Raw genomic sequence first — 27,575 nt, 5'->3', positions numbered from 1 at the left:
GAAAAATCATCTCCCTCATCACACCAATCTGCCCACCCAGCATCTCTAACAGTGCATCCCGCAGGGAATCCGTAAAGTCCACCAACTCACCGCACTGCCTGAAAATGTGTTCCCAATTACCTCTTTCTTCCCCATCACACCTCCAGCATTTGCTGTCTACTGGAGGAAAAAGTCCCTGGAGTCTACTTGGGGTATAAAAATATATATGTAAACATTTCCAAGCAAAAAATCCAAAATCTTTTAGATTTTGTTGCATATTTGGGAGACATACATCCATCCTCCCATTGTTTCTTTGCGAATTGCTTATCCAGTCTCTCTTTCCAATCTTTTTAAACCTCCTCTGATTGATTCTTATAGTTATCATGCAATATTTTATATGTTGTTTTAATTATTTGTTTTTTAATGACAGCTTCTGTACTACATTCAGCAAAAACTCTACAAGTGCTAGTCTTTTGGTTAGGACCCCCCCCCCCAATATCTTTCTTTTTGCCTATACTCTGATATCAATTTTTGATAGGGAAGGCAGTCTCTAACCTGCAGTCCAAATAGAGTCTTAGCATCTTCCCATTCTGTCATCTTTCCCTGTCTAGTTATTTGTTCCCAACACATTGGTTCCTTTGCCAGTTTTCTCCAATAAATTTCAGCCCCCTCTTCCCAATTCTCTGTGTACTTAATTGCAGTCATCCCTACTGGCAGAATTTCCTTTCTCCATTCCTGTATTGGTTACTTCTTAGAATACTTTCTGCTACTTCATAGATATAATGTTCTCTGTGATTATTGTTATTCTCCTTAAAGGCCCCCATCCAAAATCCCAGTCTCTCCTTGTTGTTTGGACTTCTCCCCTGTTTCATCATTATCCCTTTCCACTTTGAATTATACATTTCTGCTTGTGCAAAGTATAAGAACTTGAACTGTATAGCTCTGAAATACCGCTTCAAAGTGGGTAATTCCAATCTGCCCTGTTCTACAGGAAAAAATCATCTTATCCCGCTTGACTCTTACTGTCTTCCCCTCCCTGATAAAGTCCCCCAGCTCTTTATTAATTGCTGTCCACAACTTCTCCTCTGATTGATAAAAATATGCATGACCTGTGTATAAGACGAATGAGACTAAAAATATTTTAAGTGCTTGTATCTTACAGTCCATATCCATATAGCAAAGATTCCATTTTCTCAATTTTTGTATTATCTTTTGTTTAGTGTCTTCCCACGTATCCTTAGCTTCCACACCAGAATCATTTTTTAATCCATATTGCTAAATACTTCATTTTATCATGTGCCCATAAATACGGATATTGCTGAACCAATTCATATGTAGGTACATAATTTACCACTATTCCCTTGTTTTGTCTTCATTAATTTTGTATCTTGAAAAGATCTGAAACAGTTTCAGAATGTTCTACAACATTGTAATGTCTCTTTCTGGTTTTGTCAGGTATAAAATAATATCATCTGCAAATAGAGAGAGCTTTTCTTGACTACTATACCAATTATATCCTTGGTCCTTACTTTCTTTGCCAATGATTCTAAATGTAATGCAAATAACAAAGGGGAAAGAGGACACCCCTGTCTTGTTCCTCTGCTCAAGCAGATATTATGAGAGAAGACCCCACCCACTTTAATTTTCTCCTCCGATCCCTCACATATCCTCCTAATCAACCTTGTAATGTTTTCAAGAAATGCAAATGCTTCCATTTCCCTGCTCATAAAGTCCCAGCTTACTCTGTCCAATGCTTTCTCTGCATCAAGACCCACCAACAACAATGATATTTTCTTACATTATGCTTCCCTCTGGATCATCAGTGTTCTGTTAATGTTGTCAAATGTTTGCCTCCCCTCCACAAAGCCACATTGATCCATATCTATCAATTTTGGCATTACTTTTACCATTTTGTTAGCCATTATAGATATGAACACTTTATAATCATGGTTTAGTATTCAAATGGGCCTGTATGAAGCTAGATCTGATGGATCTTTACCCTCTTTAGGTATTACAGCTACCACTGCTTTCTTCCAGGATGTTGGTACTTCTCCTCTTAAAATACTGGTAAAACCTTCTGGGTCTTTATCAGTTTTTCCCTCCTAACTTCCAAACTTCCACAGGAATGTTATCTATTCCTGGGGATTTTCCTGTAGATTGATTATACATCACAATTTTTATCTGCTCTCCTCCTATACTAACTAATAGTAATTGAGCCTCATCTACCTCTGACCTTGGCTAAGACGCATGCTGCAGCCTGTGCTTCTACTAGGTGTTGTTTTGTTCTTGTCTTTATAGCTCTTCCAGCTGAGAAAAAGCTGAATGCTTTCATAGAATAGCATCTTCTAGGCAGTTTCTCTTTTCTTTTTTTTTTACCAGCCAGTCACTCTCCACCAGACTGTAACCAAGTTCTCTTTATCAGATTGTTTCCATTGAGACACGAGGGCTGTATACATAATTGCTACTAAGCATAGATTCATTTTCTAGAAAAAAGCCTCATAGTTTCATAGTTTAGTACTAGGCTATCTGCCCTGGGGCATTTGTAAGCCTAGCCATAGTGATGTGGCTTTCGTCACCCCATGAAATGGTACAAAAATGCACAGAATAGATTTAGAATACTGTGCCTCTGTCTAGTAGTGACACAGTGAAGGTCCCCTTATATAATAGAATTAGTTTACTGTGCCCCTGTTTAGTAGTGACACACAGATATGACCCCTGGGGTAAACTTACGATCTCCCATCCACTCATCAAGATTTCTCTTGAAGAGAGTCAGTGAGGGGCTCTGCCTAACGTGAACTGGGATCTTGTTCCAGAGCATGGGAAGCTTCTGGGTTATGAATCTATCCCTCCAGCATGTCCTATTCATACTTGTGCTGAGGTTTAAGTCTTTAGCTCTCGTGGTTCTGATGGATTTGGATTTTTTGAGGTGGAGCATGTCCATCAGTTCCTGATTGGACATGGCCTTGTACGTCAGGCAGAGATCACCTCTGAGCAGGCGGTATGCTACTGAATAGAGCTGGAGTTTCTTTAGTCTGGCAGAATAAGACATATGTTGGAGACCCTTGATCCTCTTGGTGAGGTACTTTTGTGGTCTCTCCAGCTGTTGCAAATGCCGGGTGAGGTACATACCAAATGGGGCATTGTACTCAATCATGGGTCTGATGAGGGAGGAGTATAGGGGTACAATGACATCCTTGGATCTGGATGTGAATCCCTTCATGATAAGGTGTGCAAGGTAGAATGTTTTTCTAACCACTTTGGCAACGTGGGTGTCAAATGAGAGGTCGCTGTCGACTTGGGTCCCGAGGTCTCTGATTACTTTTTCCGTACTCAGTGGGTTGCTGTCTATGTGATAATTTGTGGGTACTTTGTTTTTCCCAAAGGGATGACTATACATTTTTTGGCATTTAGTTTAAGGCCATGACTCCGGCACCAGTTGTCCGTTTCTGTGAGGCCTTTTTGTAGGATGTATGTGTCCGCTGGTGTATCGACTATGGCGCCTAGTTTGCAGTCATCTGCGAACTTTGTCAGCCACAACCCTCCCATGTTTGCTTTAACATCTGAGAAATAAATGCCGAACAAGAGGTGTCCCAGGACAGATCCCTGTGGGACACCACTTGTGACTGGCTTTGAGTCTGACATTGCTCCAGCGATTTTAACTTTATGGGTTCTGTCCTTTAGCCAGTTTGCAACCCATCTAGTGATGTAAGGGTTTACATTTAAGCTGTTGAGCTTATCTATGATGCCTGAGTGGGGTATTGTGTCGAAGGCCTTAGCCAAGTCCAGGTAGGCTGTATGGACTGCTTTGCCCTCATCAATGGCTCTAGTGACTGTTTCGAAAAAGTCAACCAGGTTCAAAAGGCAGGATCTGCCCTTTACAAAGCTGAACTGGGTGGGGTCAAGTGTCTGTAGGTCCCCAATGTCTCTGTTTATGCGTTCCATAATGATTCTTTCCATAGCTTTGCAGACCAGGCTGGTTAAGCTTATGGGGCGGTAGTTCCCAGGGTCTGTAGAGGTACCCCCTTTGTGGAGTGGGACCACTGTTGCTGTACGCCAGTGTTCAGGTACATATCCTGTAGTAAGGCTAAGATTAAATAGCATTTTTATGTGCGGGTTTAGCTCCTCTTGGAGTTCACGTAGCACGCAACCCGGGATACCGTCAGGTCCCATTGATGCTGTGTTTTTAGCTTTGCTGAGGACGGCTCTCACCTGGACATCTGAAATGACAGGGAGATTACATTCAGCTGTGATAAGTATTTCTTCTTTTGAGGGTGAGGGAGGGGAGAAATTTGCACTGAACCTGTCAGCCAGAATGTTGGCAGTATCTGAGGGTTCAGTGTATTTTTTGTTGTTGTGAACTAACTCTGAGCATATCTGAGGGTTTACGCCCAGGTTTCTAACATAGCTGAAGAAGGCTTTGTGGTTATCTTTAGTGTCCTTAGTGATTTTTCTCTCAAAGTTGGCCTTGGATGTTTTTATGAGAGAACATAGTTTTCTGCTAGTGTTGATCAGAGATGTCTTCCCTTTATGGCATTTTGCTCTGTCGTGCAGTAGCTTCCTTCTTTTGTTATACAATTTGTTAATGGCTGAGGTCCACCAGACAGGACGCTTGCCTTTGGTGGAGAGGGACTTGGATTTATTTGGGATTGCATGATCCATGCATTCTTGGAGATGTCCATAGAAAGCATTTGTGAAGGATTCAGCATTGTGGGATGTGGTATCCACTGGCCCAGTGGGCTTAAAGGATACCATCTCAGTCTTAAGAAGAGTGAAGTCTGCTTTTGAGAAGTTTTTCACTGTGGTCTTTTGTGCTGGGGGTGGAGGTGGGATATGTATATCCAGGGTGATTAGTTTGTGGTCAGATCTCACTAGTGAGGGGTATACCTCCGGTGTGGAGCATTTTGTCCCCATGTTTGTGATGATCAGGTCTAGTATATTATCTCCCCTAGTGGGAGAGGTGACTAGTTGTTCCAGTGCATTTGAATTTATGAATTCCAAGAACCTTTGGGCTAGGGTGTTAGGGCTAGAGTAATGTACCCAATCTATGTTAGGGTAGTTGAAGTCTCCCAGTATGATGGTATTTTGTGATACATTCATACCCTCCAATGTCTTCAGGAAGGCTGAGTGGGGTTCCTGAGATTGGGAGGGTGGCCTGTAACATGCTACCAGTTGTATATCAGTTTTGCCTATGGTTAGTTGCACCTGTATGGTCTCCGATGCTTCATGTGTTGCTACTAACCTGGAGGTGTGGGTGTCCTTGATGAATATGGACACTCCCCCTCCCTTTGTGGTTCGGCCCGGGTTTTGGGGCCGAAAAGCATGATACGAGGTATGGCCTGGTAGCGCTGGGGTGCTCTCAGGAGCCTTGAACCAGGTTTCAGTTACTGCACAGACGTCGATGTTCTCCATACTGAGGAGTGCATCGAGTGCCTGCATCTTGAGATTTAGACTTCTGCCGTTGAGCAGCATTACCCTTAGTTTTTTTCCATTTTTGTTTTCTAAGGAGGTGGGTTTGTCTTTTGAGCCTTGCCTAAAAAAGGCACTATGGGGGTGGCAAGAGCCTTAGCCAATATCCAGAAGCCCAGTGTTGACAGGTGTAAGTCGTCCCTTGTGAAGCAGCGTGGCTTGTCCAACATGTCATCCCAGGCAGACAGACATTGGATCCCCTTAGAATGACACCAGTACTTGAGCCAATTATTAAAGCTGATCATCTTGTCTTTGTATTGTGGCATCATTCATGGTGAGGGCAAGATGCTGCTCAGGGTCAGGGTCATACCAGCCTGGGCTACATAATCAGAGAGCTCCTCTATGTCTCTTTTCATGTAGTCCAGGGAGGTACGTCTCAGGTCATTCACGCCAGCATGGACAATGACGGAGTCATATTTGTACTTGCTTTGGAGTGACCTGAGTGCGTGTATTATGTGGCGGATCCTAGCTCCCGATAGGCAGCTCACAGTCACCCTCTCCTTGTTCAGCCTGGTAAGCGGGACATCAGTGTGTCTGACTATAGAGTCACCTATTACTAGTGTATCAGGCATGGTGTTTGGCCTTAAGGGCTGTGATTGATTGACGCACTGATTTATTGAAGTATGTGTTGCATGTGTTTTGTTTTGAGGTGGTGGATTTTTGGATGTCTGCTTTGGTAAGTTTTTTATTAGAGCCTCCGAGTATGTCTTTGTGTTTTTATGTGTTTGGTTTGCAGTTGTGGTAGGTCTATGTGGGACTGGGTTTGTTGTGTGTGTGGATACCATCTCCTCCTGTCTGGTCATTCCAGCCCTGAGTTGAGAGAGTTCAGCCTCCAGTTTGGCTATATAGTTGCATCTCTCACATGTATTTGTGTTTGTTGGGAGGAGGAGAGGGTTGTCTGTGTACATGAGACAATTGTAGCATTGTCTCAAGATACCCAGATTAACCAGCTGAACTGGAGAGGCGCGTAATCTACCACTCGACATGCTAGAACAGTATAAGGGAGTGCTGTGCCTTTAAGGGAAGTGGATATTCACAGGGGTGGTAGGTGGATGTAGTGCTTACTTAGTAGAGAAGTTTTGAGAACAAGTGCTAGGCTTATAATATAGCGAGTAGTCTGATTATACTAAGAGTAGAGCTTCCTTAAGGGAAAATTTGAAGAGCAGACTTGGCGGAGCCAGAAGAAGTTTAACCTTGTTTAACCGTCTATGCGCACAATCGCGCAAAGCCGCGCAAAAGCAGATTTTAAACAGGGAACTTCAAAAGAGCTAGAAATGGTCCAAAACAACCAATAACTACAGCTCGTGTGCTGAGGTCACTTCCTACAGGGACAGGTAGGCTGCTCAAGGCTCCCCACTCCCACTGATGAGCAAAGAAACTTCCTTCTATCCAAGTAAGGTAATGGACAACACAGGAACTACACCACAGCCCAGAATACAGCAAATATACATCATAATATTCAATATCCTTTTTTATTTACTTTCTCTTAAAACGTGTTACTAAATCAATCCAATGTCCTTAATCTAATCATTCCCACGTGCAAGAGTGAAAAAAGCACATTATTTTTTCTTTTGTCATGTTCTTTTAACCAGTTTTTTTTGTGCATTCCAGTCCTACATTTCTTAAAACTGAACAGGAAGAGAGAAGGGAGAAAGAAAGGAAAAAAGAACAGCAGCACCTATTTACAATCCCCATTACACTTAAAAATAACTAAGAAAACTTTTCATTATAACATGCAAAGAAAACCATAGACCACAAAATAGTACTATTAAGAAAAAGAAGTTTTCTTTACTTTACTCCCCTCTCTTCCCCTCCCCATTTTTCTGAACATTAATGACATGAAGTAGGACATATACTTTAGAGTCCCCCCACAAGTCCAGAGCATTCTGAAAAAGTGTAATATTTCCAGATTTTCTTGTTCTGTCCTATTTCACAAAGGTAATTATTGCATTGTAACCCACATTGTTACTGGTTTTATTATGTTTATCTCCATCTCCCAAATCCTGTCTTTGCTTCATTTCCAATGTACTCTCGATTCATCTAGTCAACTGTCTTGGTCCTTTCCTTCTGTCCAACATTTTTCTATTGAAACAGTGGAAAAGATTTCACAGGTGTAGTCTCTCTGTGGTCTTTATTACCAGAAGAACACGAAGCAGAATCTCCTTCTGTTTCACAGCTCACTTTTTGTTGGACAAACTTTTGTAGTTCCTCCTTAGCATGCACTACATCAAAAATTATTTTGTCCCTCCAGGGAAGAATACCTTGAAGACAGCTGGGTACAGCAGTTTGAATCTCACACCAGTGTCTAAACATTGCTTGAATAGTGGAATGAATTTACTCCTCTTCTGCCTGGTGTAAAATGAGTAATCATTCTCCACAAACTCTTTGCTGTCTACCACTTTTAATATTTTGTCCTTCTGCCACCTTTTTGACAAAATCATTTCCTTCTGCTGGTAGGATTACATCTTTACTATTAAAGGTCTAGGTTGCTTTCTTATAGCCAGATTTGGAGCATACACACAGTGTATCCTTTCAGCTAACAGCACCTGCTGTAGAATACCAGTCCAGTTGCTTATTTGTGCTTTCATGAAATTAATGCAATCTGTTCCTAACAGCTTCTCTGGTATAGCTGAAAATCTTCCGTTTTCCCTGTGTGCTCTGTCCTCTAATTCTATTATTTTTTTTAAACTTCTCTTCCTGAGCAGTCTCATAATCAGCCATCTTTTTCTTCATTTCAACATTGAAGGTTTGCAGCTTTATTACCTAATCTAAATATCTGTTTAAAGCTTCTTCCATTTTTCCAGCATTTTATTTTTGTGTTGATATATTCCATCAGTATTTTGTTTATTTTAACCAGGTCTGTGTGCAGTTGTCTTATATCTTCCTGTAGGTTCCTGGAAGCCATGTCTGAAGGTTGCATTGCTTTTTGCTGGACAGCTGCAGAACTTTCCCCAGTCAGTGTTTTTTCCTCACTTATTGTAGCTGATTTTTTTCCAAGTGCTCCATATTTCTTTTTTTTTCCTGGCATCCAGGCAGTGCACTCAATAGCCAGTTACTGAAATATACCTATAAACAAAAAAGTCTACTGGTCTTCTCCGTTGAGTTTCTGTTCCAAAACTGGGAGTGCTGGAGTTAAGCTGTTACTCAATGTGCAGCCACCTTAAAAGTCCACAAAGAGACTGTGGGTCTTTAAGCACAATTTTAGTTCTCTTCATTACATCTTCAAAGCAGAATCAGCTAGTAATTTGGTAACTCGGTTTTTTTGTTTGTTTTTTTTTTAATGTCTCTCTCTCTCATTTATTTGTGTTTGCTAACTGTGGTAGAACGTTGCCTGGGAGCACTGTCTTGTTAAGTGACTTGTTAGGTGTTAAATGATTGTTGAAAAAATAAAACTCCGGATACAGGAAGCAGCTCATTAACAACTCATAGCCTTAATCATTTGTGCAAACTCCCATGCATTTTCTTAACTAGAAACTAGAGCCACGCATTTTTCATGACATAAAAATGCAAGGCATACCAGAAGTGGACCTTTTCACCATACTTCTCAACAGTCATTTCCAAACATTTTACATATTTATTACTTAAAAGACTGTTGGATATATGCCACCTTATTCTCATGGAATCAGACCATAATTTATGATATTCCGCAACTCTCTTTCTCTGATTCAGAAAGTATTCCTCAAAGTGAAGTACGACAGAGCTAATCTCATTGTCATGGCTGCTTCTTTGCCAAGGCAACAATGCCATTATGTTTGAAACTATGCATTCTTTACATGTGATTCTCATCTCTGTACATGTTCTTGCTAACTTAGCAGCATGGCAAAGATATGCATCTCTGTCTCAAGTTGTTGAATTGCTTATCTTGTGTGATGGAATTTTAATTTCAGTAAAATTGATTACTTTTAAGTATTAAGAAATGGAAAATAAGTCTTACTACAAAGAAAACATAAGTAAGAAGTGGAAAATATTTGTTTTTGGAATGTTCTCGAACAACTGGGTCCATTGAAATGTCTAGTTCCAAGGACCTTGAATTATATCAACCATCTGTTTGATTAAAAAGAATATAATCAAGTATTCACACATCAGAGGATATATGTCTACAGTTTCTGCCCATGTGCAACTTTTTTTTTTCACATAAGCTTGCTGCCTTCTTAAGGGAGTTGTTTAAGCCATCCAAAAAGATGTGACTATCATTCTTGATACTCAAACTTCATGCTGGAAAAGTAAACTGTACATTCCTTTGAGAATGCTAACAAATTGGCATTGGACACCTTTCTTGGAAAATGCTCTCTCTTCTTATAGCTTCAGGCAGGATTTCAAAGCTAGAAACCTAAGGCAACCTACCTTGTACAGTTTTTCATAATGAAATGGTGTCTCATAAGACTAATCTATCACTTGTGCCTAGAGTTGTCTCAGCAGAGTCTCAAAAACAGTCTTATCTCTCAGTCATTTATCCCAACTACCGAAATAAGGGGAAACATCTCCTATAAACACTTCCTGTTCACAGAGAGTGAAAATACTACAGCTGGGAAAACTGATAGTTTAATGAAAACGGATTAACTTTTTTTTTTCTTTCAATAAAGGAAGAGAGGGCCTGCCTAAAAGTAAACACACTTTGTCAAAGTGCCTGGTTCCACTGTATAAGGGAAGTACAGTAAGCCCCAGCGAGGCACTGTCAGAGCAAATTACAATTAAAGCAGCGTACTACTTTAGAAATGTCTGCACAATATGCCTTGAAAGCTACAACATGGACTGCTGGCAACACTTTCATAAAACACTACAAGGTGGAAGCATGTTCAAGAAGCAGGACAGGATTTGCCACACAGGTGTTGTAGCGGATTCTGCAATTTTCAGTCCACGATTAACAAAGGACTGCTTGCCATTCCATCCAGACTTATTGTAGCAAAGACTCACCCTTAAGTAGATGGTGTATATGTATATATGTGAGTGTATATAAATGGGTACCATGTTTTTTTTTTTTTTTTTGTCATGTGCTACTGCTATTGGTAATTTTTGCCAGTGGTTACAGAGGTCAAATGGTATTACAGACAAACTGCAACAGTTCGACTGTAATATATTTATAGGATTTACCTGTTTCTCTGTGGTTGTGCAACCATGAAGTTAGCATATTTAATATCTGGGACTGTGGGGGTGGATCTCCCATCTTAAAGTAATGTTTGTAGTTCGTTTAGATGATTGCAAATGTAGCACATCATTTACATTTGCAATCATGTAAGTACAGTTTTTTTAAGATAATTGTCGAAGAACTGGTTTGACATATCTACTGTTGATCAAGGTTCATCAGCAATCACAAGAAGTATGTGTGTGTGTGTACACACACACACACACACACATATATATAAAATATACACATATATATATATATATATATATATATATATATATATAAAATATATATAGATATTTGTATATTTGTGTGTGTGTGTATATATATATATATATATATATATATGTGTGTGTGTATGTTTGTGTGCGTGTATGTGTGTGTATATATATATATATATATATATATATATATATATATATATATATATATATATATATATATATGGGTCTACTTCATTTGATCGAAAGACCATTTGATCGAAATTTCATTTTATCGAAAACCAGTATTCAAGGCATGAAACTGGGAGTTGTCCCCCTCCCCAATGTTGTGCGACCCTGGAGTTGGTATATATAGTTATGGGGGGTGTGGGGGGTATGGGGGGCAAAGCCCCCCACCTAGTTTCCTTTAAAAGAAGAAAATAAAACAAAAAGTACAGATTTTAAACGAAAATAGGTAGAGGGCTTTGCCCCCACACCCCTGAATGTAGTGGGGTGTGCCCCCTCCAACTATATATACCAACTCCAGGGTCGCACGACATTGGGGAGGGGGACAAATCCCTGTTATTTGCCTTGAATGCTGGTTTTCGATCATTTGAAATTTTGATCAAATGGGTTTAGGTCAAATGGTCTTTCGATCAAATGAAGTAGACCCATATATATATATATATATATATATATATATATATATATATATATATATATATATATATATATATGTGTGTGTGTGTGTGTGTGTGTGTATGTGTGTGTGTGTGTGTGTGTGTGTGTGTGTGTGTGTGTGTGTGTGTGTGTGTATGTGTGTGTAGCATACTTAGGCTACCCATAACGGTAGATTTTCAAGAAGACTTGTGTCTAACAGAGATGCTTCCCCACCCTGCTAGAGGCTGTGAATATAGTTGCTACTGCCATTATAAGTGCTGAAAAAGGGTTTTTCAGTATTTTGGGTACCATTTGTTTGGTGTCATTATTTGGTTCACAATTTAAACAGTAACTCTTGACTAGATATGGGCAAGTACTGCATTATCCACATACAAATGGTTTATTGCTGTAGTACACCGCTGTTGTTTAAAAAGAATAAAATTGCTTAACTTTTTATATAATAGCATTGTATTAATGTTCACTTCATTATGTGGTCGGTCTGCACCATCTTCCATGGCTGGGAATGCCTTTATAATGGGACTGCACATGCATGTAATATGAATGGGTTCACACTTAAATAGTACATTGGTTGTAATGTTAGTTTCTGACACTTTTTTTTTTTTTCAGTCACACTGGTATGAATGCGTCCTGTTTATGTTAGAATTTTTTTCAACTCGTAAAGTCCTGGCAGTGTGTTTGCTTTATTTTTTAAACATTTATGATTTTTATTCCTGAATTTGGAGAAGGTGGGTGATCTCCAGTGGCAGATTCAGCTTTTCTTTTTAATAGTTACAGCCTGCTGAACTTCTTCTTGTAGGTAATATTGGATTGACATTATGCACATCAGATGCATCTATAGTCAGGTGCATGTTTTTGTGTGTTAATTAAATTTCATTGTTTTGTTCTAGACAAATATGCATTATACAGTCTTCTATAGTGCTTTTAGGCTTGAAGAAATTTAGTGCATGATAATGCTGGTTGTATATGTGAGTCACATAAAATCATGGGCATGAGACTGCCATTGTTCTCTGCAGGGAGATGCAGACAACTTGGAATATCTGACTGGGAGCCTAGAAGCAAAAAGTAGGTAAACTGAAATGTATTGATATTACTGTTACAGTGACTTCTCCTTGAATAGCTGCTGTTATGGGTAATCATTTATAAATGTACATTACTTGTTCAGTTGTATTTTCTTTCAATCCAGCACAAAGCAGACAGCATGAGATGGGTCTGGGCAGTTTGCTAGTTATCATCTGAAGCAAAAATACCTTTTTGAAATTTATATGATTTTACATTTAACTGTGTAGCTGTGCTAATCTAAGGACTCGCCGCGGTGGTGCAATGGTAGCGTTGTTGCCTCGCAGCAAGAGGTTCTCCCGTTTGATTCTCGGCTGGAGTGCAGGGATTGTCTTCTGTGTGGAGTCTGCATGTCCTCCCCGCGGTTGGGTGGGCGTTCGAAAGACATGCGTAAATGGGTGTGCCTTAGTTGAAGGTTGAACATCGAGCTGGCACCTCGGCGTTCGTCAAAATCTACTGTCAATCATTAGCGGACTGGAGTTCTACTGTGGCGACCCAACAACATCATCCAGGCCATCTTGGCTCAGTTATGTAGTCAAAAGAACAGACTAGCAAGTATGGTAGGTGCACAGACCAAGCTACCTATGATAAACAAAAAAGAAGAGCCAGCACCTTGGGAGCATGAATAGATATACCACTGATGAAAGCAACATGCTGAAACCGGTCTGGTTTTTTCAATAAATATTCATGCTTCCAAGGTGCTGGCTTTTCTTTTTTGTCTATCTCAGTTATGTAACAGTCATGTAAAATATGGCAGGCATTGCAAGAGAAGCATAATTCTCTAAGCAAGTTTTGTTTTAGAAGTAAACACCCTGTACCCAGATGGTGTGAAGATGGTAGCTAATTAATGCAAATTAGTACAGTAACAGAAAAAAAGACTGAGATATAGTATACTATAATGCAGGTTATAATCTTGTAGGGTAGTATATAAAATTATCTTTGAACTGATCCTATCATACCAGACATTTATTGAGGTACCAGGCATACATTGGTAAATGCTTAATAGAATATGTAGTGCTTTTAATTGTAATGTTTGGAGCAGCTTCCATTACTAAAAAAGACTGTTAATTCAGTGGGCTGTTCATCTTGGTAGTCCCAACTTCTTTGACAAACTTTTTTTAATAAAATTAAAAAAAAATCCACAGCGAATTTAGTTAGTATTAGAACTAAACAATATAAGTAGCGCTGTGTATATGCTCACATCGCCATCTTAAAGTACTGAAAGTTTTATGTGTTTACTGCATGAAAGCTTATCCTTCTGCTCAGATTCATTCTCGTTCTTAACTTCTAGTTTGGCTTGATCATCTGTTTTAATATACTTTATCAATTTAGAGACTACAGCTGCCTATGCACGAAAAAAAATACTTCATATTTCAAAAGGATCCTTACTTTTGAAAAGTTTGCCATCAGATGACTGGCATTAGATACTTTTACTAGTTTACTATCATAATTTCAAATGAAACTCTGTCGACCGCACTGTGTTCCAACATGGAAAGTTGAGCACGGAAATGTCGAACTTCAAAAGCAAGCCTAGGAACGGGTTTTAACATGGGTCGAGATAGGGGCGAGGTTTGTAGTTCGCCAGTAGCAGTGAAACCCCTATCTCGACCCATGTTAAAACCTGTACCTAGGCTTGCTTTTGTAGTTTGACATTGCCGTGTTCGAACATAGTGCAGTCGACAGAGTTTCATTCGAAATTATGATAGTAAACCACTTTTACTATCTGTAATAATTTCTTCTTCTTTCTTCTAGAAATAACTGTGCAAGGAAAAACATGGATGCATATGCGCGTGCTTACACACACACACACACACACACACACACACACACACACACACTCACACACAGTGGTCTTTCGGCTTCACCAATTAGGGGTTGCCACATAGGATCACTGGTCCGCAAATTGATTGACAGTGGAGTTTTTACGGTGTCTTGTTGCCAGCCCAGCACCCAGTCTTCACAAAAGGCACTCACACATACACCTACTGCATGTCTTTAAAACTCATTCGACCACAGGGAGGACATGCAGACTCTGCACAGAAGGGTTGGTCAATATTTTTTCTGTTCTGCCCCATCCTAGCTCACAACCATTGCTTCCCATTAGGGAAGAGAATGGAATGGGTCATGCATGGAAGATGTCCTCGCACTTCCACAAGGTGTATTTCCTGAAAGTGGTCCTGCTTCTTCAATTGGCGCATGAGCAGTGATCTCTCTGCTCTCTCCCAGAGAGTGCATAACAGTCAACCACCCCTGGGAAAGGTGAGCGGGCTATTAGCTTTTACTCCTATCCTTTCCTTTCTGGCTTCTCTTATGGCAGGGATGCTAGTCAAAGCCAGGTCACTTGGCTTGTAGTAAGGGTTCCATCGCAATGTGCCAGAGTGCCAGTTAAAACAAGTATATTTTGATCTGCAGAAATGTTCCTTTTGTTCTTGCTACTCAAATTCAGAATCCCTTTCTGCTGCTTTTTTAAGTCTGGGGTGCATACTTTGGGGAAAATTAGATTTTTGTTGAGACTGTTGTGTGCATGGTATTTTTTTTTGTTTACTTATTTAGGCATTCTACTTCAAGTTCTGATGAAGAAACTATTCTGTTTCTTAGTAATGAGTTGATTATGCACAGGTGCCTTAAGAAAACCATTTAAATGTGAAGTACACATGTGCTGCTTTTTCCACATTTACCAGGTGTTTATTCCAAATATAAACCTGCTGGAAATCCTTAGCACAGCTTTTAGGCAGGTTTCACCTGTCTCCCAAAGCTTCCAGCTTCTTGAGAGACTGCCTTGATCTGAAGAGTAACCTCTCTTGAGAATACTGTTGCCTCATGATTATTCATTTTGCTATCCAAAGAGGTTGTTATATCATTTATTTTGTTTTCATTTTTAGAATGTTACCCTTTCATGGTTTACGTTAAAGGGTAAATATGCAGTAAATGCAACATTTCATTTGCTCACTGTATTTCCATCCATAGAGGATGGCCCCCATACTTTCACTTATTAAAAAAAGCATGACATAGCATTTTCTCCCTCCCTCTCAGTGACTTTTCTATCCTGTTCAGCTTGTTCACTGCACACCATGCTGGGGTTGAATGAAATGCCATTATGTTTCATTCTGAATTTGTCTTCCTTGTTGTTGCATCACAGTACCCATCAGATCTGAAAGTGTTTTGCTTAGTAAAATAAACCCAACAAGGTACCCATAGCACTTTTCTTTTATTTCACACCCACTGAAATCAAAAAGCTCTTCAGGCTCAAAAAACATCTCTTTGGGACTTCCAAGATGGCTGTACTCTAATCAGCAGGTTGATTAGACCATTCCCCAGTATTAAAACTGCAACTGTGAAAACAAGCCTGTTAAAGGTGTTCATTTTGGGAAAATTCATTTACTGGCTAATAATTATACTCCCTGGATGCTAGCAATGATTGAAGAAAGTAAGAGGAAATCAACCAGAAAAGGAGAATAAAAAGCACTGTATGAGAAGTATCTGCCAACTGTTCAGCAAAATGTAGTTCAAGTTTCAGCTTTGGTATGGGAGAAGAATTTCAGTAATTTAGAGGGAAAAATAATTGAATGAACTCAGAGGTGTTTAAAATAAGTCAAACACTGAAGGAATGTATAAATTCAAACAAAATGTTGGAAAACAGAAGAAATTTTAACTGATAAAACTGCAAAAATCAAATGCTGAAATAAAAAAAATGATGAGCATAAGGCTTCTCAAGAAGAGCTGTTTCAAAAATAGAATAGGCAGCAGGCAGAGCAGCAGAGAAAGTCTGAGATTTTCTGCTGTACCAGTGAAACTGGATGGAACAGACTGCATTGTTTTCTTTTGAAGTGTGAATAAGCAGCTGGATTGGTGTTGCACAGCAGGATGTGTGAACTGAAAGAGCACATTGTATGCTCCACATCTTGCCATGATGTAACAGCCAAGATCTATATTAGTAAAAATGCAATCATACCAGCAGAAAGAATTGCTCCTGACAGAACTGTGGTAGAATGAAAAAGTATTAAAAATTGGGGACAGTGGTATGTTTGTGGAAAAGGATTATTCACTGTACCCCAATAGAAGAGAAGCAAGTTTATCCCAGCAGTCAGAGAATGCTAAAGAGAGGAGTGAGATTCAAGCTGCTCTATTTAGCTGTATTGAGAATATTTTTCCTGAAAGATCAAAGACATTTTTCGATGCAGAACTGGTTGAGAAAGAAATAAAAGGGTTACGCCAACAAAGAGTAAGCCAGCAAGCAAAAGGGGACTCTGCTTCTCATTCTTTTGACTCTAAAAAAGCCCATACAGAGACTTTGCCAGTAAAACTGTTTCCATTATTCCAAAGGAAAATGTTTGAGTGACAGAAAAGCATAGGAGATGACTAGAAGAACCAGGAGTGGGTTAGACTTGAACCAGATAATGCTGACAGGAGATGGAGAAGAACAAGAAGAAAACCAGCACAATTGTGGAATTAGTGAAAACATGGCATATTGTAATGCCTCAGCCCTATTAATGAAAAGAATAGATTTGTGAAATGTGGTTTTACAGTAAGTGGCTGAAGAAAGACTGGAGTTTTGTCTAAACTAGCATATGCCCTTCTTTGTCATAAATAAGAACAGTAAACATTAATGGACTGAAGAAGTAGCTGAAAGTATAACGTTTTGTTCTTACTGATATTTATATAAAAATGTAATTGTACAAATTGCATGTTGTAAAGCAGTCCTGTATTCTGTGCAGTCCAGGGTATTTTAAATGTGAGGTGGGGTGTTTTATCAATGGCTGCTGTGTATGTCAAAAGTAGTAAATCATGAGTAGTTTATTAAGTATAGAGTATCCAGGCTTTACAGTGTAACAAGGTAAGAAAGGCTATCCAGCAACAAGTTAGTATACTATGCCATTGGTCTGCTGTGGTAGGAAGTTGGGGTGTAAAAATTGTATTGATCACAGTATATGTAGACCTAAGATATTTCCCTGTTTTATATTTATTAATGTCTAAAACATTGTCCTTGGTTTAAGTTATAAGCAATCTTTTTTTTTGTTTGTTTTAAGCAAACAAATTAAAAAAAAATTAGAACATTATGTAAAGAATTGGAAATAGTTGTACTTTTATACTTGTGAAGTTATTCGGTATTTTTTTCATTAGCAAAGGCTTTCAGTGGGAGACAGGAAGTCTGTCGGTTCAGGTAATTAATTATGAGGGACTGAGTAGTGTTTTCTGAGTGAAATTTACAGAAACTCTTTCATCCATCAGCGAAGTCAGTTACTGCTTTAACTTGGTAATGAGAACTCTGCAGGTGCAAACAATTCATCATGGTAGGTATGGGCTTTGTCTTCTGAGTGGAGTTTATAAGATACAATTTAATTAACATTTAAAGGCACATTGACAAGGAGGTCATTGAAAAATTAATGAAGTTTTAAACTGTGGGAAGTGTATAATTGATATAAATAGCAGTCTTTGTAACATCCTTAGTACTTTAATGCATTTTATGTAACAGTACACAGTTTATTTATTTAAAGGAAGATAGTGCAGTTTTTTCTTAGGGTTAAAAGTATATATTTGCTGTAAGCATGCAAGTTGTTTTTCACTTCTATGAGAGGGAGAGAGATATGAAAAGAACGGATAGCAATTAGTGCAAGTGGGAACACATGGTTGTTACAGTCTTTAGCATAGGTAATCTTAATTTTATATTAGGTAGTTCTTGTGGGTGCAGCTGTCAATTTAGGACAGTTGCTCCTGTCTGTGGGGTTAACTTTTTTTTTGAAAATGTACATAGTTTTGTGTGCTTTTTGTACATTAAAAGTGAATGGGGGTTCCGAAAATATATTTAGTGTTTCCTTGAAGCAAAAAGTCTAGAAAATTTGGCAAATGTTCAAATGGAGATGTGTTAAAGCAGCTACATAAGACATTGACCTACGAGGCGTTAATATCTGTGTGTATGTTTAAAAGTTGGAAATATGCATTCAAGTATAATTGGTGAGAGTAATATATTTCTGTCATGATAGCTACTCTGTCCATATTATCATGGAATGTAAATTGCCTTACAAGTATGAGAGTACTGAGTTATATTAAGAGGTGCAGGCTGCAAATAATGCTGCAGGAGACAGATTTGGATAGAAATGTATATGTTCATAGGTTCATAGATAGGTACTAGGCTAACTGCCCTTGTGAGCCATTTTAAGCCTAGCTAATTATCCATTGTGAGACTCAAACCCTGCACCTTGTGTTTGTAAGGCAAACACCTTAACCATTAGGCCACCCTCCCAACCAATGTGAATTTGACAATGAATTTCAGAGTGGATATTCTACAGAATATTGGGGACAAAGGAAAACAGAAGTAGTACTGATTGCTAGTGGGCTCCGGTAGGGATAGAACAGGGGGGGAAATTATATTAGATTTGTGGCAATAAAGGATTATTGGCAGAGCAGGAGGATTTTTACCAGTATGCATTTATTCTACCTAAACTTGCAATTATGGTGATTAAGATGTATGTGTGGTTAAGATAATTTTGAGAGAAATAATTATCTTTTAGCATAGTATGTTGTTAATATGTGGGCACTGGAACCTGGTTTGCAGTAGTGAGGATACATATAGAGTACCAAGAAGGAAAACTACAGCAAAAGAGAGTAGATATATGAAGAAATAGATAAGAATGTTTGTTATAGAAGATGTGAATTCAATAGTAGGAATTCAGACAGGATTTATTTATTATTCCCCTAGGTACAAGAACAGGGCTAGACCGGATATGAATTATGTTACAAGAGCATGTGTATTTAATTAAAACGTTTAGCTGTATATCCAGTAACTGTTTCCGATCATGCACCAATAAAAACTAAGATGAAGAGTAATGATGTAAAAATGAGTCACCGGTGCTTTCTTACTTCCCTGTTAAAGAGAGAGAATTTTAAGAAATGGGTAGTAGAAATGATATGAGAGTTTTTAGAGAAGATAGAAATTTCTTCAGAAGGGGATAGCTAGTAAGGTTAATAAAATAACAATGGAGTTTAAAAACATGATAAGAAAATGAGAGAAAGAGGTAGGGAAAAAGTAATACAAATTGTTCAGAGAAGTTGACAAAGGTTAAAGTGTTGTAGAATTATGAACTCTCACAGAACATAAAGAGGAGCAACTGCAAAATGTAGGGAAATTAATGGGGTATTTGGATAATATGCATGAGTTTAGAAAGGTTGCTTTCAAGCAGCTATTTATTTATTTTTTGATAACTCCAGGGCAGAAAAAAAACTTTTAATACAATAACTTGGACAACAGAAAGTAGAAAGTGTTGTTGCCAAACTTAAGGAGCATGTAACAAGAAAAACACCCAGAGATTCTGTTTATTAATATTTCCTAAATATGTCTATGAAAATCTGAATGAAACAGATGAAAGTGAAAACCAGGAAAAGGCAGAAGTAGAAATATTTATAGAAGACTTAATTATGTCAAGGCTAGAGGAATATCAAGCTCAACAGTTAATAACTAAGATAGGAAAAGATGAGGTAAAAATGGTGATATGTATAATCAGTCCTCAGGGAAGTCTCTAGAAATTGATGGTATTTGTATATAAATTTGTAAATTCAGAGGGAAGAAAATGATAAAGACCTTGAATTTAACAGCATTTTAAAAAGGGAACTGCCAGCATCTTGGAAGAAAGCTGTGATGGCTGTGTTATCCAAAGAGGGCACATAATATTCAGACCCAGCTTTATGTAGTACTGTTTCAATTTTAAACCATGATTATAAAGTGTTTGTTTATACTAGCTGATAACATGACATATGTGTTGCCAAAATTGATGGATGCAGATCAGTGTGGTTTTGTGGAGGGGAGGCAAACATTTGACAACATTAATAGAACAATGATGATCCAGAGGTAAGCAGCCTATAATAAAATGCTGCTATTATTAGTGGTTCTTAATGCAGCACATTCCTCTCTAACAAGCTCCATTTGGACAGAGGAACAAGGTAGGGGTGTCCTCTTTCCACTTTATGTGCTTTATATTTAGAGCAGTTGGCAAATAAAATAAAGGACCGAGATATTCAGGGATATAACTGATGTGGTAATTAAGAAAAGTTGGTTTTATTTGCAGATATTATTTTTGTATTTGATGAATCCAGACAAGGATATCTTGGTGGTCGTTACATCTTTTCAGGATGTAAAATAAATGATGAAACACAGGCTATAGCACTAAACTACATATTCACACATGAACTGATTCAGCAATGTCCATATTTATGGGGACATAAGATGAAGTATTTAGCAGTATAGATTAAAAGTAGGTCTATTATAGCAGCCAAGGGTATTTGGGAAGAGACTAAACAAAATGTAATACAGAAATTGAGAAGCTGAAGGCTCTAGATTATGGATGTGGGTAATAAGATACAATATGTGAAAGTGTTTCTAGACCCTGTAGTTTTATTTGCATGTCAGGAGTCTTTTTATCAACCAGAAGAGAAATTGTGGACCATAATTAATAGAGAATTTACTTGGGAGGGGAAGAGGGCCAATATTAAGTGAGATAAGTTGATTCTCCCCATAGCAAAAAGTGGTTTAGGAGTACCTGATTTGAGGGATTATTTAGAGCTACACAGTTAAGGCTTGTATACATAACACAAGCACAAAGTTTTTAGTCAAAATATAAAAGGATGATGATTTGGGTGGGGAGGGGTTGAGAAGTAAGGAGAGAGAATGATTTTGGATACAAGTCCTGAAGGATGGTAATAGCCATATAAAATGTTATACTCATAAAGTAGCAGAAAGTATTCTAAGAACTAAGACAAAATGGGAATGGCAGAAGGAAATTTTATCAGAAGGTTTGAATGCAAGTAGGGATAGAAAAAGTAGGTAAGAGGAGACTGGAATTTACAGACGAAAATGATCAAATTAATCAAGCTTTAGGCAGTATATAACTAGAGTGAGGGATGATAGAGGGGGATGAGACTAAGCAGAGGTTTGGACTGCTGTTTACAGACTTCCTTCCCTATCTGGGACTGATAACAGAATACAAGCAAAGAGAATGGGTCAGAGGATTGTTAAAGGAAAGACCAGCTCTGATAGTGTTTTACTTGAGTCTAAACAGAAGGTGCTGTTAAGGAATAATTAGTAGGGAATATAAAATATTGCATGATGACTGTAACTGTAAGAATTGGTCAGCTAGAAAAGATTCAGAAAAGAATATGGAAAGACAATATATAAAGGAACAATGAAAGGACATCTGTATACTCCCAAGTAAGCAACAAAGTTCAGAAGGATAAGGATTTTTGCTTGGAATTGTTTGCATGGATGTTTTATTCCCCAAACGGACTTCAAAAAACATTTTGCCACGTAGATGAGAACGAGAGTGGCGTAAATGTGGGCATGTTTTTTGGGAATGTAACAAGTTGACACATTTTAAAAATTCTCTGCAAAATGCTGTGAAGTAATTGAGGGAGAGGGAGAAATGATTGTAACTAAGGAAATGGTGCTTTTGTGCTGGGATATAAGGTCAGAATTGTCCCAATATAGTTATTAAGGTTAATGCTATTGTTTGCCAAAAAATTAGTTACTAGAAAATACAACTCAAAATCTAAACCAACTATAACTGAAGTGCTGAATAATGCCAAGGAGATAAAAGAAATGGAAGTGAGATCTTTAGAATAGGGAATGCACAAATTACATAGAAATAAATGAAATTTGTGGGAAAAGTACTTGCAGAATAGTGATTGGAGGAGGAGTGAAATTTAAGATAAGGCAGGAATTCTATTGGCATGAATGAAAATTATTAAAATGTATGCTGTATGAAAACAAAGAAAATGTTATGGTTCGTTTTCTGTTTACTCGTATATATATATATATACACACACACACACACATATATATATATATATATATATATATATATATATATATATATATATATAAATAAATACTGGTAGAGTCTGAAAAATGTCCATGTTGATCAGAATTCTACGTAGGTTAATCAATACTACCAAACACAAAAATGCAACGTTGTCGAAAAAGGACTTTCTATCAGTGCATCGTAGTAGTATGGACTCAGCAGTGCTCAATTTTAAGAAAGCACAATGTGCTGGTATTTCATATGCTGAAGCAACAGAATCACACAATCATAAAGGAAATAGTAAATAAATGTTTTTAATACTTTATGCTTACATTTACTGTACATAAAATGCTCTGTTTTAAATAATACTAGAAAATATGTGGGAGAACAAATCTCTTGTGTGGAACAGAAATATTTTTAAGAAATTTTTTTAAATAATATCCACTGTACAATCAGCAAAAGATAATGCTTCCTAAACTCCACAAAGGCTTTGGTTTATTTCATCTGTTAGTAGTGGTCACCATCTTGTGAGCAGCAGAAAATGCTTCACTGTGCTACCTACTTGCACTGTTAGACTGATCCAGTATGTGTATCATGAACTGAGAAAGTTGCCTGCTAATCATAAAATTGTGTAAGCACCTTTATTTTACAGTTAGTATAATTTCCCATTATGCTTGTCATGTTAATGTTGCAAGAGGTTTGACAAAAAAGATTATAGTGTGTTGTTTAATTTTTTTTTCCCATGGGTTACTTAGTTTTCTCTATAACCACACCCACAAAAAAGTGTCAGTAGGCAATGATATACATGAGTTGCAAACCATTATGGGTAAGCAAAATAACATAACCTCTTTAGTAGAGTTACTTCCTACTTACCTTGTGGTTTCACTGCTACATCATCTCATGCGTTCATTTCAATTTGTGGAGTACTACCTGCAAGAACTATGTGACAACATGTCCTGCTGCGAATTAAGAAACTACTACTGATACGTGTAGCATGGAAATACAGTAATCTGTATAGTAATTTAAATAGTGATGGCATTGTGGATTCAGTCTTTTCATGATGTCATGTCAGGGATTTTACAGCTATTTGAAAAGAAAATTCAAGGGGCTGTTCTTATCAATAAAATAAAATGCAAAAATAACACTTTTTATATTAAAAATGTATAATTTGATATTGTGCATGGTAAGGATGTTATATCAAACTCCAAAAGTTTGTTACTTACAGTTGCTTCAGAACATGACCACTATACTTTAAGTACTAATAAATAGGGAGTTAGAGGAAATTTAAGTGTTTGTGTTAACATTTTCCATTTGAAATTAATATAAGCTAAGTAACTGTAAAGTCTTAGGTTATGTTCCAGGTCACTAAGCATTGTCATTTGTGTAACTGAGCCATTTTCTTTTTTGGACTGTCATGCAGTATATCTAATCTTTATCATCTCTTTCAGATATGGATGACTTGAAATTCCTGTCCCTTACTAACAACAGTAACAGTTCTGCAATAAACAACTTAGCACATTGTGAAACAGCAGCTGTTGATCAGCCTTCTGCTTTCTTCCTAAGTTCAGAAACTATGTCGTCTTCAACCACTTCCATCCTTCAAAGGAAAGAAACCTCATTTGGCAGCTCAGAAAATATAACAATGACAGTGACTTCTAAAGTGACAACCTGCTTAAATAAAGACTCCAGCACAACAGACAATTTTGATGAATTTACAGACTTTAAAGATCACACACTGGGAACTGCAAAGCAAATTATGGATTCTGAATTTGGTAACTTTGCTGGCACTTTGCCAGATGTGGAGATATCTTTGTCAACACTGAATCAGAATGGAGTATTACCAAGTTTTGCCTCAAATGGAGTTCCTTCTGATTTGGAGAAAAAGGAGTTGACAGATGACTTTGGAGAATTCCAAAGAGAAAAACCCAAGATTAGTAAATTTGATTTTCTGGTGGCTAGTTCACAAGGCAAAATAAAGTCTAGCGAGGAGATGATAAAGAATGAGTTGGCAACATTTGATCTCTCTGTGCAAGGTTTGTACTTTCCAATTAGTTGCTCTGTTTTTTTACATAAATGTAAATTTCAGAAGTCAGATTTATTAAAGAGATGATTATATTTCTACCAGATATAGCTTATGAAATGTATGTTCTGTCAATTTCTTATAGGTATCTGGGTACATGTTTCCAGTTCTCATCATACCCAGTCATTAAAAGTTTAGATTACTGTATCTGAGTATACTGCAGAGCTGTTGCCAGAGAAGTAAAGTAACCAAGTAAATGCAGTAAGAGTCCATCACTGCTCATCACTGCTCTTCTGAGATTGAAAAAAAAAATAACAGTAAAAGCAAGTCTGCTGGTACTTAGATAGTATAGCAGACTTTGATAGTGGTGAGTGCAGGCTGGCAGTACGTTTTAAGAGTGGGTTAGAAATACAGAGGAGGAAGAGAAGAAGTTTGGGGATATATGCTGCTAGACTGGTTGAGTGAGTGTAAGTGCATATGTGTGCTCGTGCACGTGTGTATGGAAGTGCATGATAGAAGGTGGTAAGCAAAGCTAACTGATGCAGTAAAATGGAGAACAGCCAGTGTGTGATGGCCTATGAAGATTCTGCATATACATAAGTGCACGTTACCTGTTTTATGTTAGAAATATTTATGTCTTGACTTAGAGGTAAGAGTTTCCATTGTCTGAAATTCCTGCACTGGTGATTTGTAGTGCAGGAACTCCCGTGTCTATCCCCTGTCATTGGTGGGGGACAGGAAAACCTGAGTATTGAGGCCTTAGTTGATGAGGTGCATTGGCAGCTAGAACCAAAAACAGCAGAACTAGGAAGAAAAATTTTAAGGAGAAAAAAAAAACTAAGATGCTTTTATACTCTGAGTAAGACATTGAGCTTTGTCCTGTTTTATATATTGTGCTGCCACATTGTGTTTGTGGTAATCTGTCTGTTTTTTTGCTGTGCTGCGTGGATTTCAGAATGCCATATATATATATATATATATATATATATATATATATATATATATATATATATATATATATATGTTTATGCAAGTGGGACATATATCCAACCTCCATCTCTTTTTATCTGTTGTAAACAGAAGCATAAACAAGCAAATGTATCTGCATTTGCCTTACCACTAGACTCTACTTTTGTCTGAAGACAAGCAACCTGCACCTGTGAGCTGTTAATTATAATTGAGTGTTCTGGGCATTGTGTTCTGAATTGCCTTTTCTGTGGATCTACAAGATAGTGTCATTAACCTTTAAAATGGTATTGGCAAACAGTTTAGGGAAAATAATAAGTAAATTAAGAAATGAGGTTTGAAACTGTGGAAAGTGGATTGTTACAGAAGCAATATCCTCCCCAGCAACTAAATTTTTTTAATGCATTAATTATGAAAGTGCATAGTGTAGTCTGATTAAGGTTAGGCAGTGTATGTTTTCCTGAGGCTAAAAGTTAATGTTTACCAAAAGCATGCACATTGTTTTCTTATTTGGGAGGGGAGGGGACTAGAGAGAAGATAAGAACAGATAGTGATCTGTATTAAGTGAGAATATGAGCTCTAATATGCATTAGTATGGTTCATCTTAACTTTAGAATTGGTAATACCTGTGGGTGCAGCCATCAGTTTGGAGCAGTTATGTATTTATTTATTTTTCATTTGATTGCCAGCAATCCAAATAACTCTCCTGGACAGCTGAAGGACTTACCAAGAAAGTCTGGCTGGGTAGGTGTCTGTTTTCAGCAGAGGCCTGGAGAGGAAAGCTCCACGGTATTATAAACACATTTTAAGAACAACATTAATACAATCTTCAAAAATAATACAAAAACATCTACAGTTTAAGTAATTATACCAAATTAGATATAATGTGAGAACATTGGTTAAAAATAGCTAGAACTTATATGATATTGATTTAATATTTAGAGAAATGTTAGCCAGTTTAGAGAAATTAAAGGTAAATTAGTATAATACAAACAGGAATTGTAATATGAAGTGAAAGAAAAACAGGGTTATGCCATATTTAGATAGTCAGGGAAGAAAAATTGATTGAAGTTAGGAAGTGAGTAAAGAAGGGAGAGTGAGGAGGTATAAGGTATGAACAGGTACTTGTTCATATTTCGGGATATAGTTTATCATGGAGTTGCACAAGAACAGAGAGAGTTTAACTGGAAAGTCTTTCAGAATGGTTTCAAAGGACTGGAAGGGGGCTACTTAACCTGATGGATATAGATAAGAAGTTCCATACCTTAGCAACATGGTTTGAGTACAGACCATGCCCAGAAGATTTGATAGGTTTGTGGACAGAGAGACGTTTTTGGTGATTAGATCATAATGACAGAGTGGGAAGATAGTTGTGTAGAATGGCATTTAGTGCTGGACAAGCAGGTAGATGCTGAATAATTTTATAGGTAGTAAGACGGGTATATGTTAGTTGATGGGGTAGTCCTAACCAGTTTAAGCTTTTTAACGCTATATAGTGGTGGGATCTGAAAAGGGTATTTGCTGCTAATATTAACCACTTTTGTTATAGGATTGTTCAGGTATTACTTTTTGTGATGCATGAAGGTTAGTAAGGATGGGAATGCCATAAAGTAGTGAGGAGAATAGGTAAGTCTTGACACAGAAGCCTAGCTGGTTCAACCGGGTCTATATTAGAACATTGAATATTTAACAGTTCGAATCACTAAAGGTCGACCTTTAGCGATCGAACCGTTAAAACATCGAATGTTCAGAAAAAAAAAAAAAACAACAAAAAAAAAAAACTAAACTGTGTAGGCAGGGGGGCAAGCCCCCTGCACCCCCCACACCCCGCCGCTACTTAAATATACCAACTCTGAGACCGCACTACAGTGAAGTAAATAGCAATCTCCTCTTACAGAGATTTCCGTTTACTTGTTCGATGTTCTGCAGTTTCGCTATTTTTGTGTCGACTATGTCAGATTCGACATTGTCGGCTTTCGAGAATTTAATATAGACCCGGTTCAACCAGTGCTCTGAACTGGTACAGTGAGCCAGTGCCCCACCCCCTCAGCTGTTCAAGTGAAGAGACCCCCCCCCCAAAAAAAAAAAACACTTCAGTGTAATAAGCTGATCAATACACTGTAAATGATTAGCTTATTACACTTAGATCTAGGCTTCTTTCAACATATTTTATTTAAAAAAGTCTTCTTTTAAACTGTAACAACTATTTGCTACAAATGTAACAAGCAGTTGCTACAGTTTATACCCTGTCTGCGTGGAGCATTACAGCTAAAAAAAAATTACTTTTAAAATGT

At 37.7% G+C, this 27,575-nt stretch overlaps 1 protein-coding gene across 1 annotated transcript in view; it reads left to right on the top strand.

The window, feature by feature from the left end:
* Positions 1 to 27,575, top strand: part of SYNRG (synergin gamma) — a gene marked incomplete in the record, with an annotated part of 2,786,306 nt that overhangs the window by 2,184,760 nt on the left and 573,971 nt on the right. Inside the window, 1 exon segment of the mRNA XM_044054902.1 lies at positions 23,744 to 24,328. Within this exon segment, the coding sequence (XP_043910837.1) occupies positions 23,744 to 24,328 (585 nt within the window).

This window comes from Protopterus annectens, chromosome 13.part0 (genome assembly GCF_019279795.1).
Source record: "Protopterus annectens isolate FY-2018-M chromosome 13.part0, PAN1.0, whole genome shotgun sequence".
NCBI lineage: Eukaryota > Metazoa > Chordata > Ceratodontiformes > Protopteridae > Protopterus > Protopterus annectens.
This window is presented reverse-complemented; position numbering and strand designations above follow the sequence as displayed.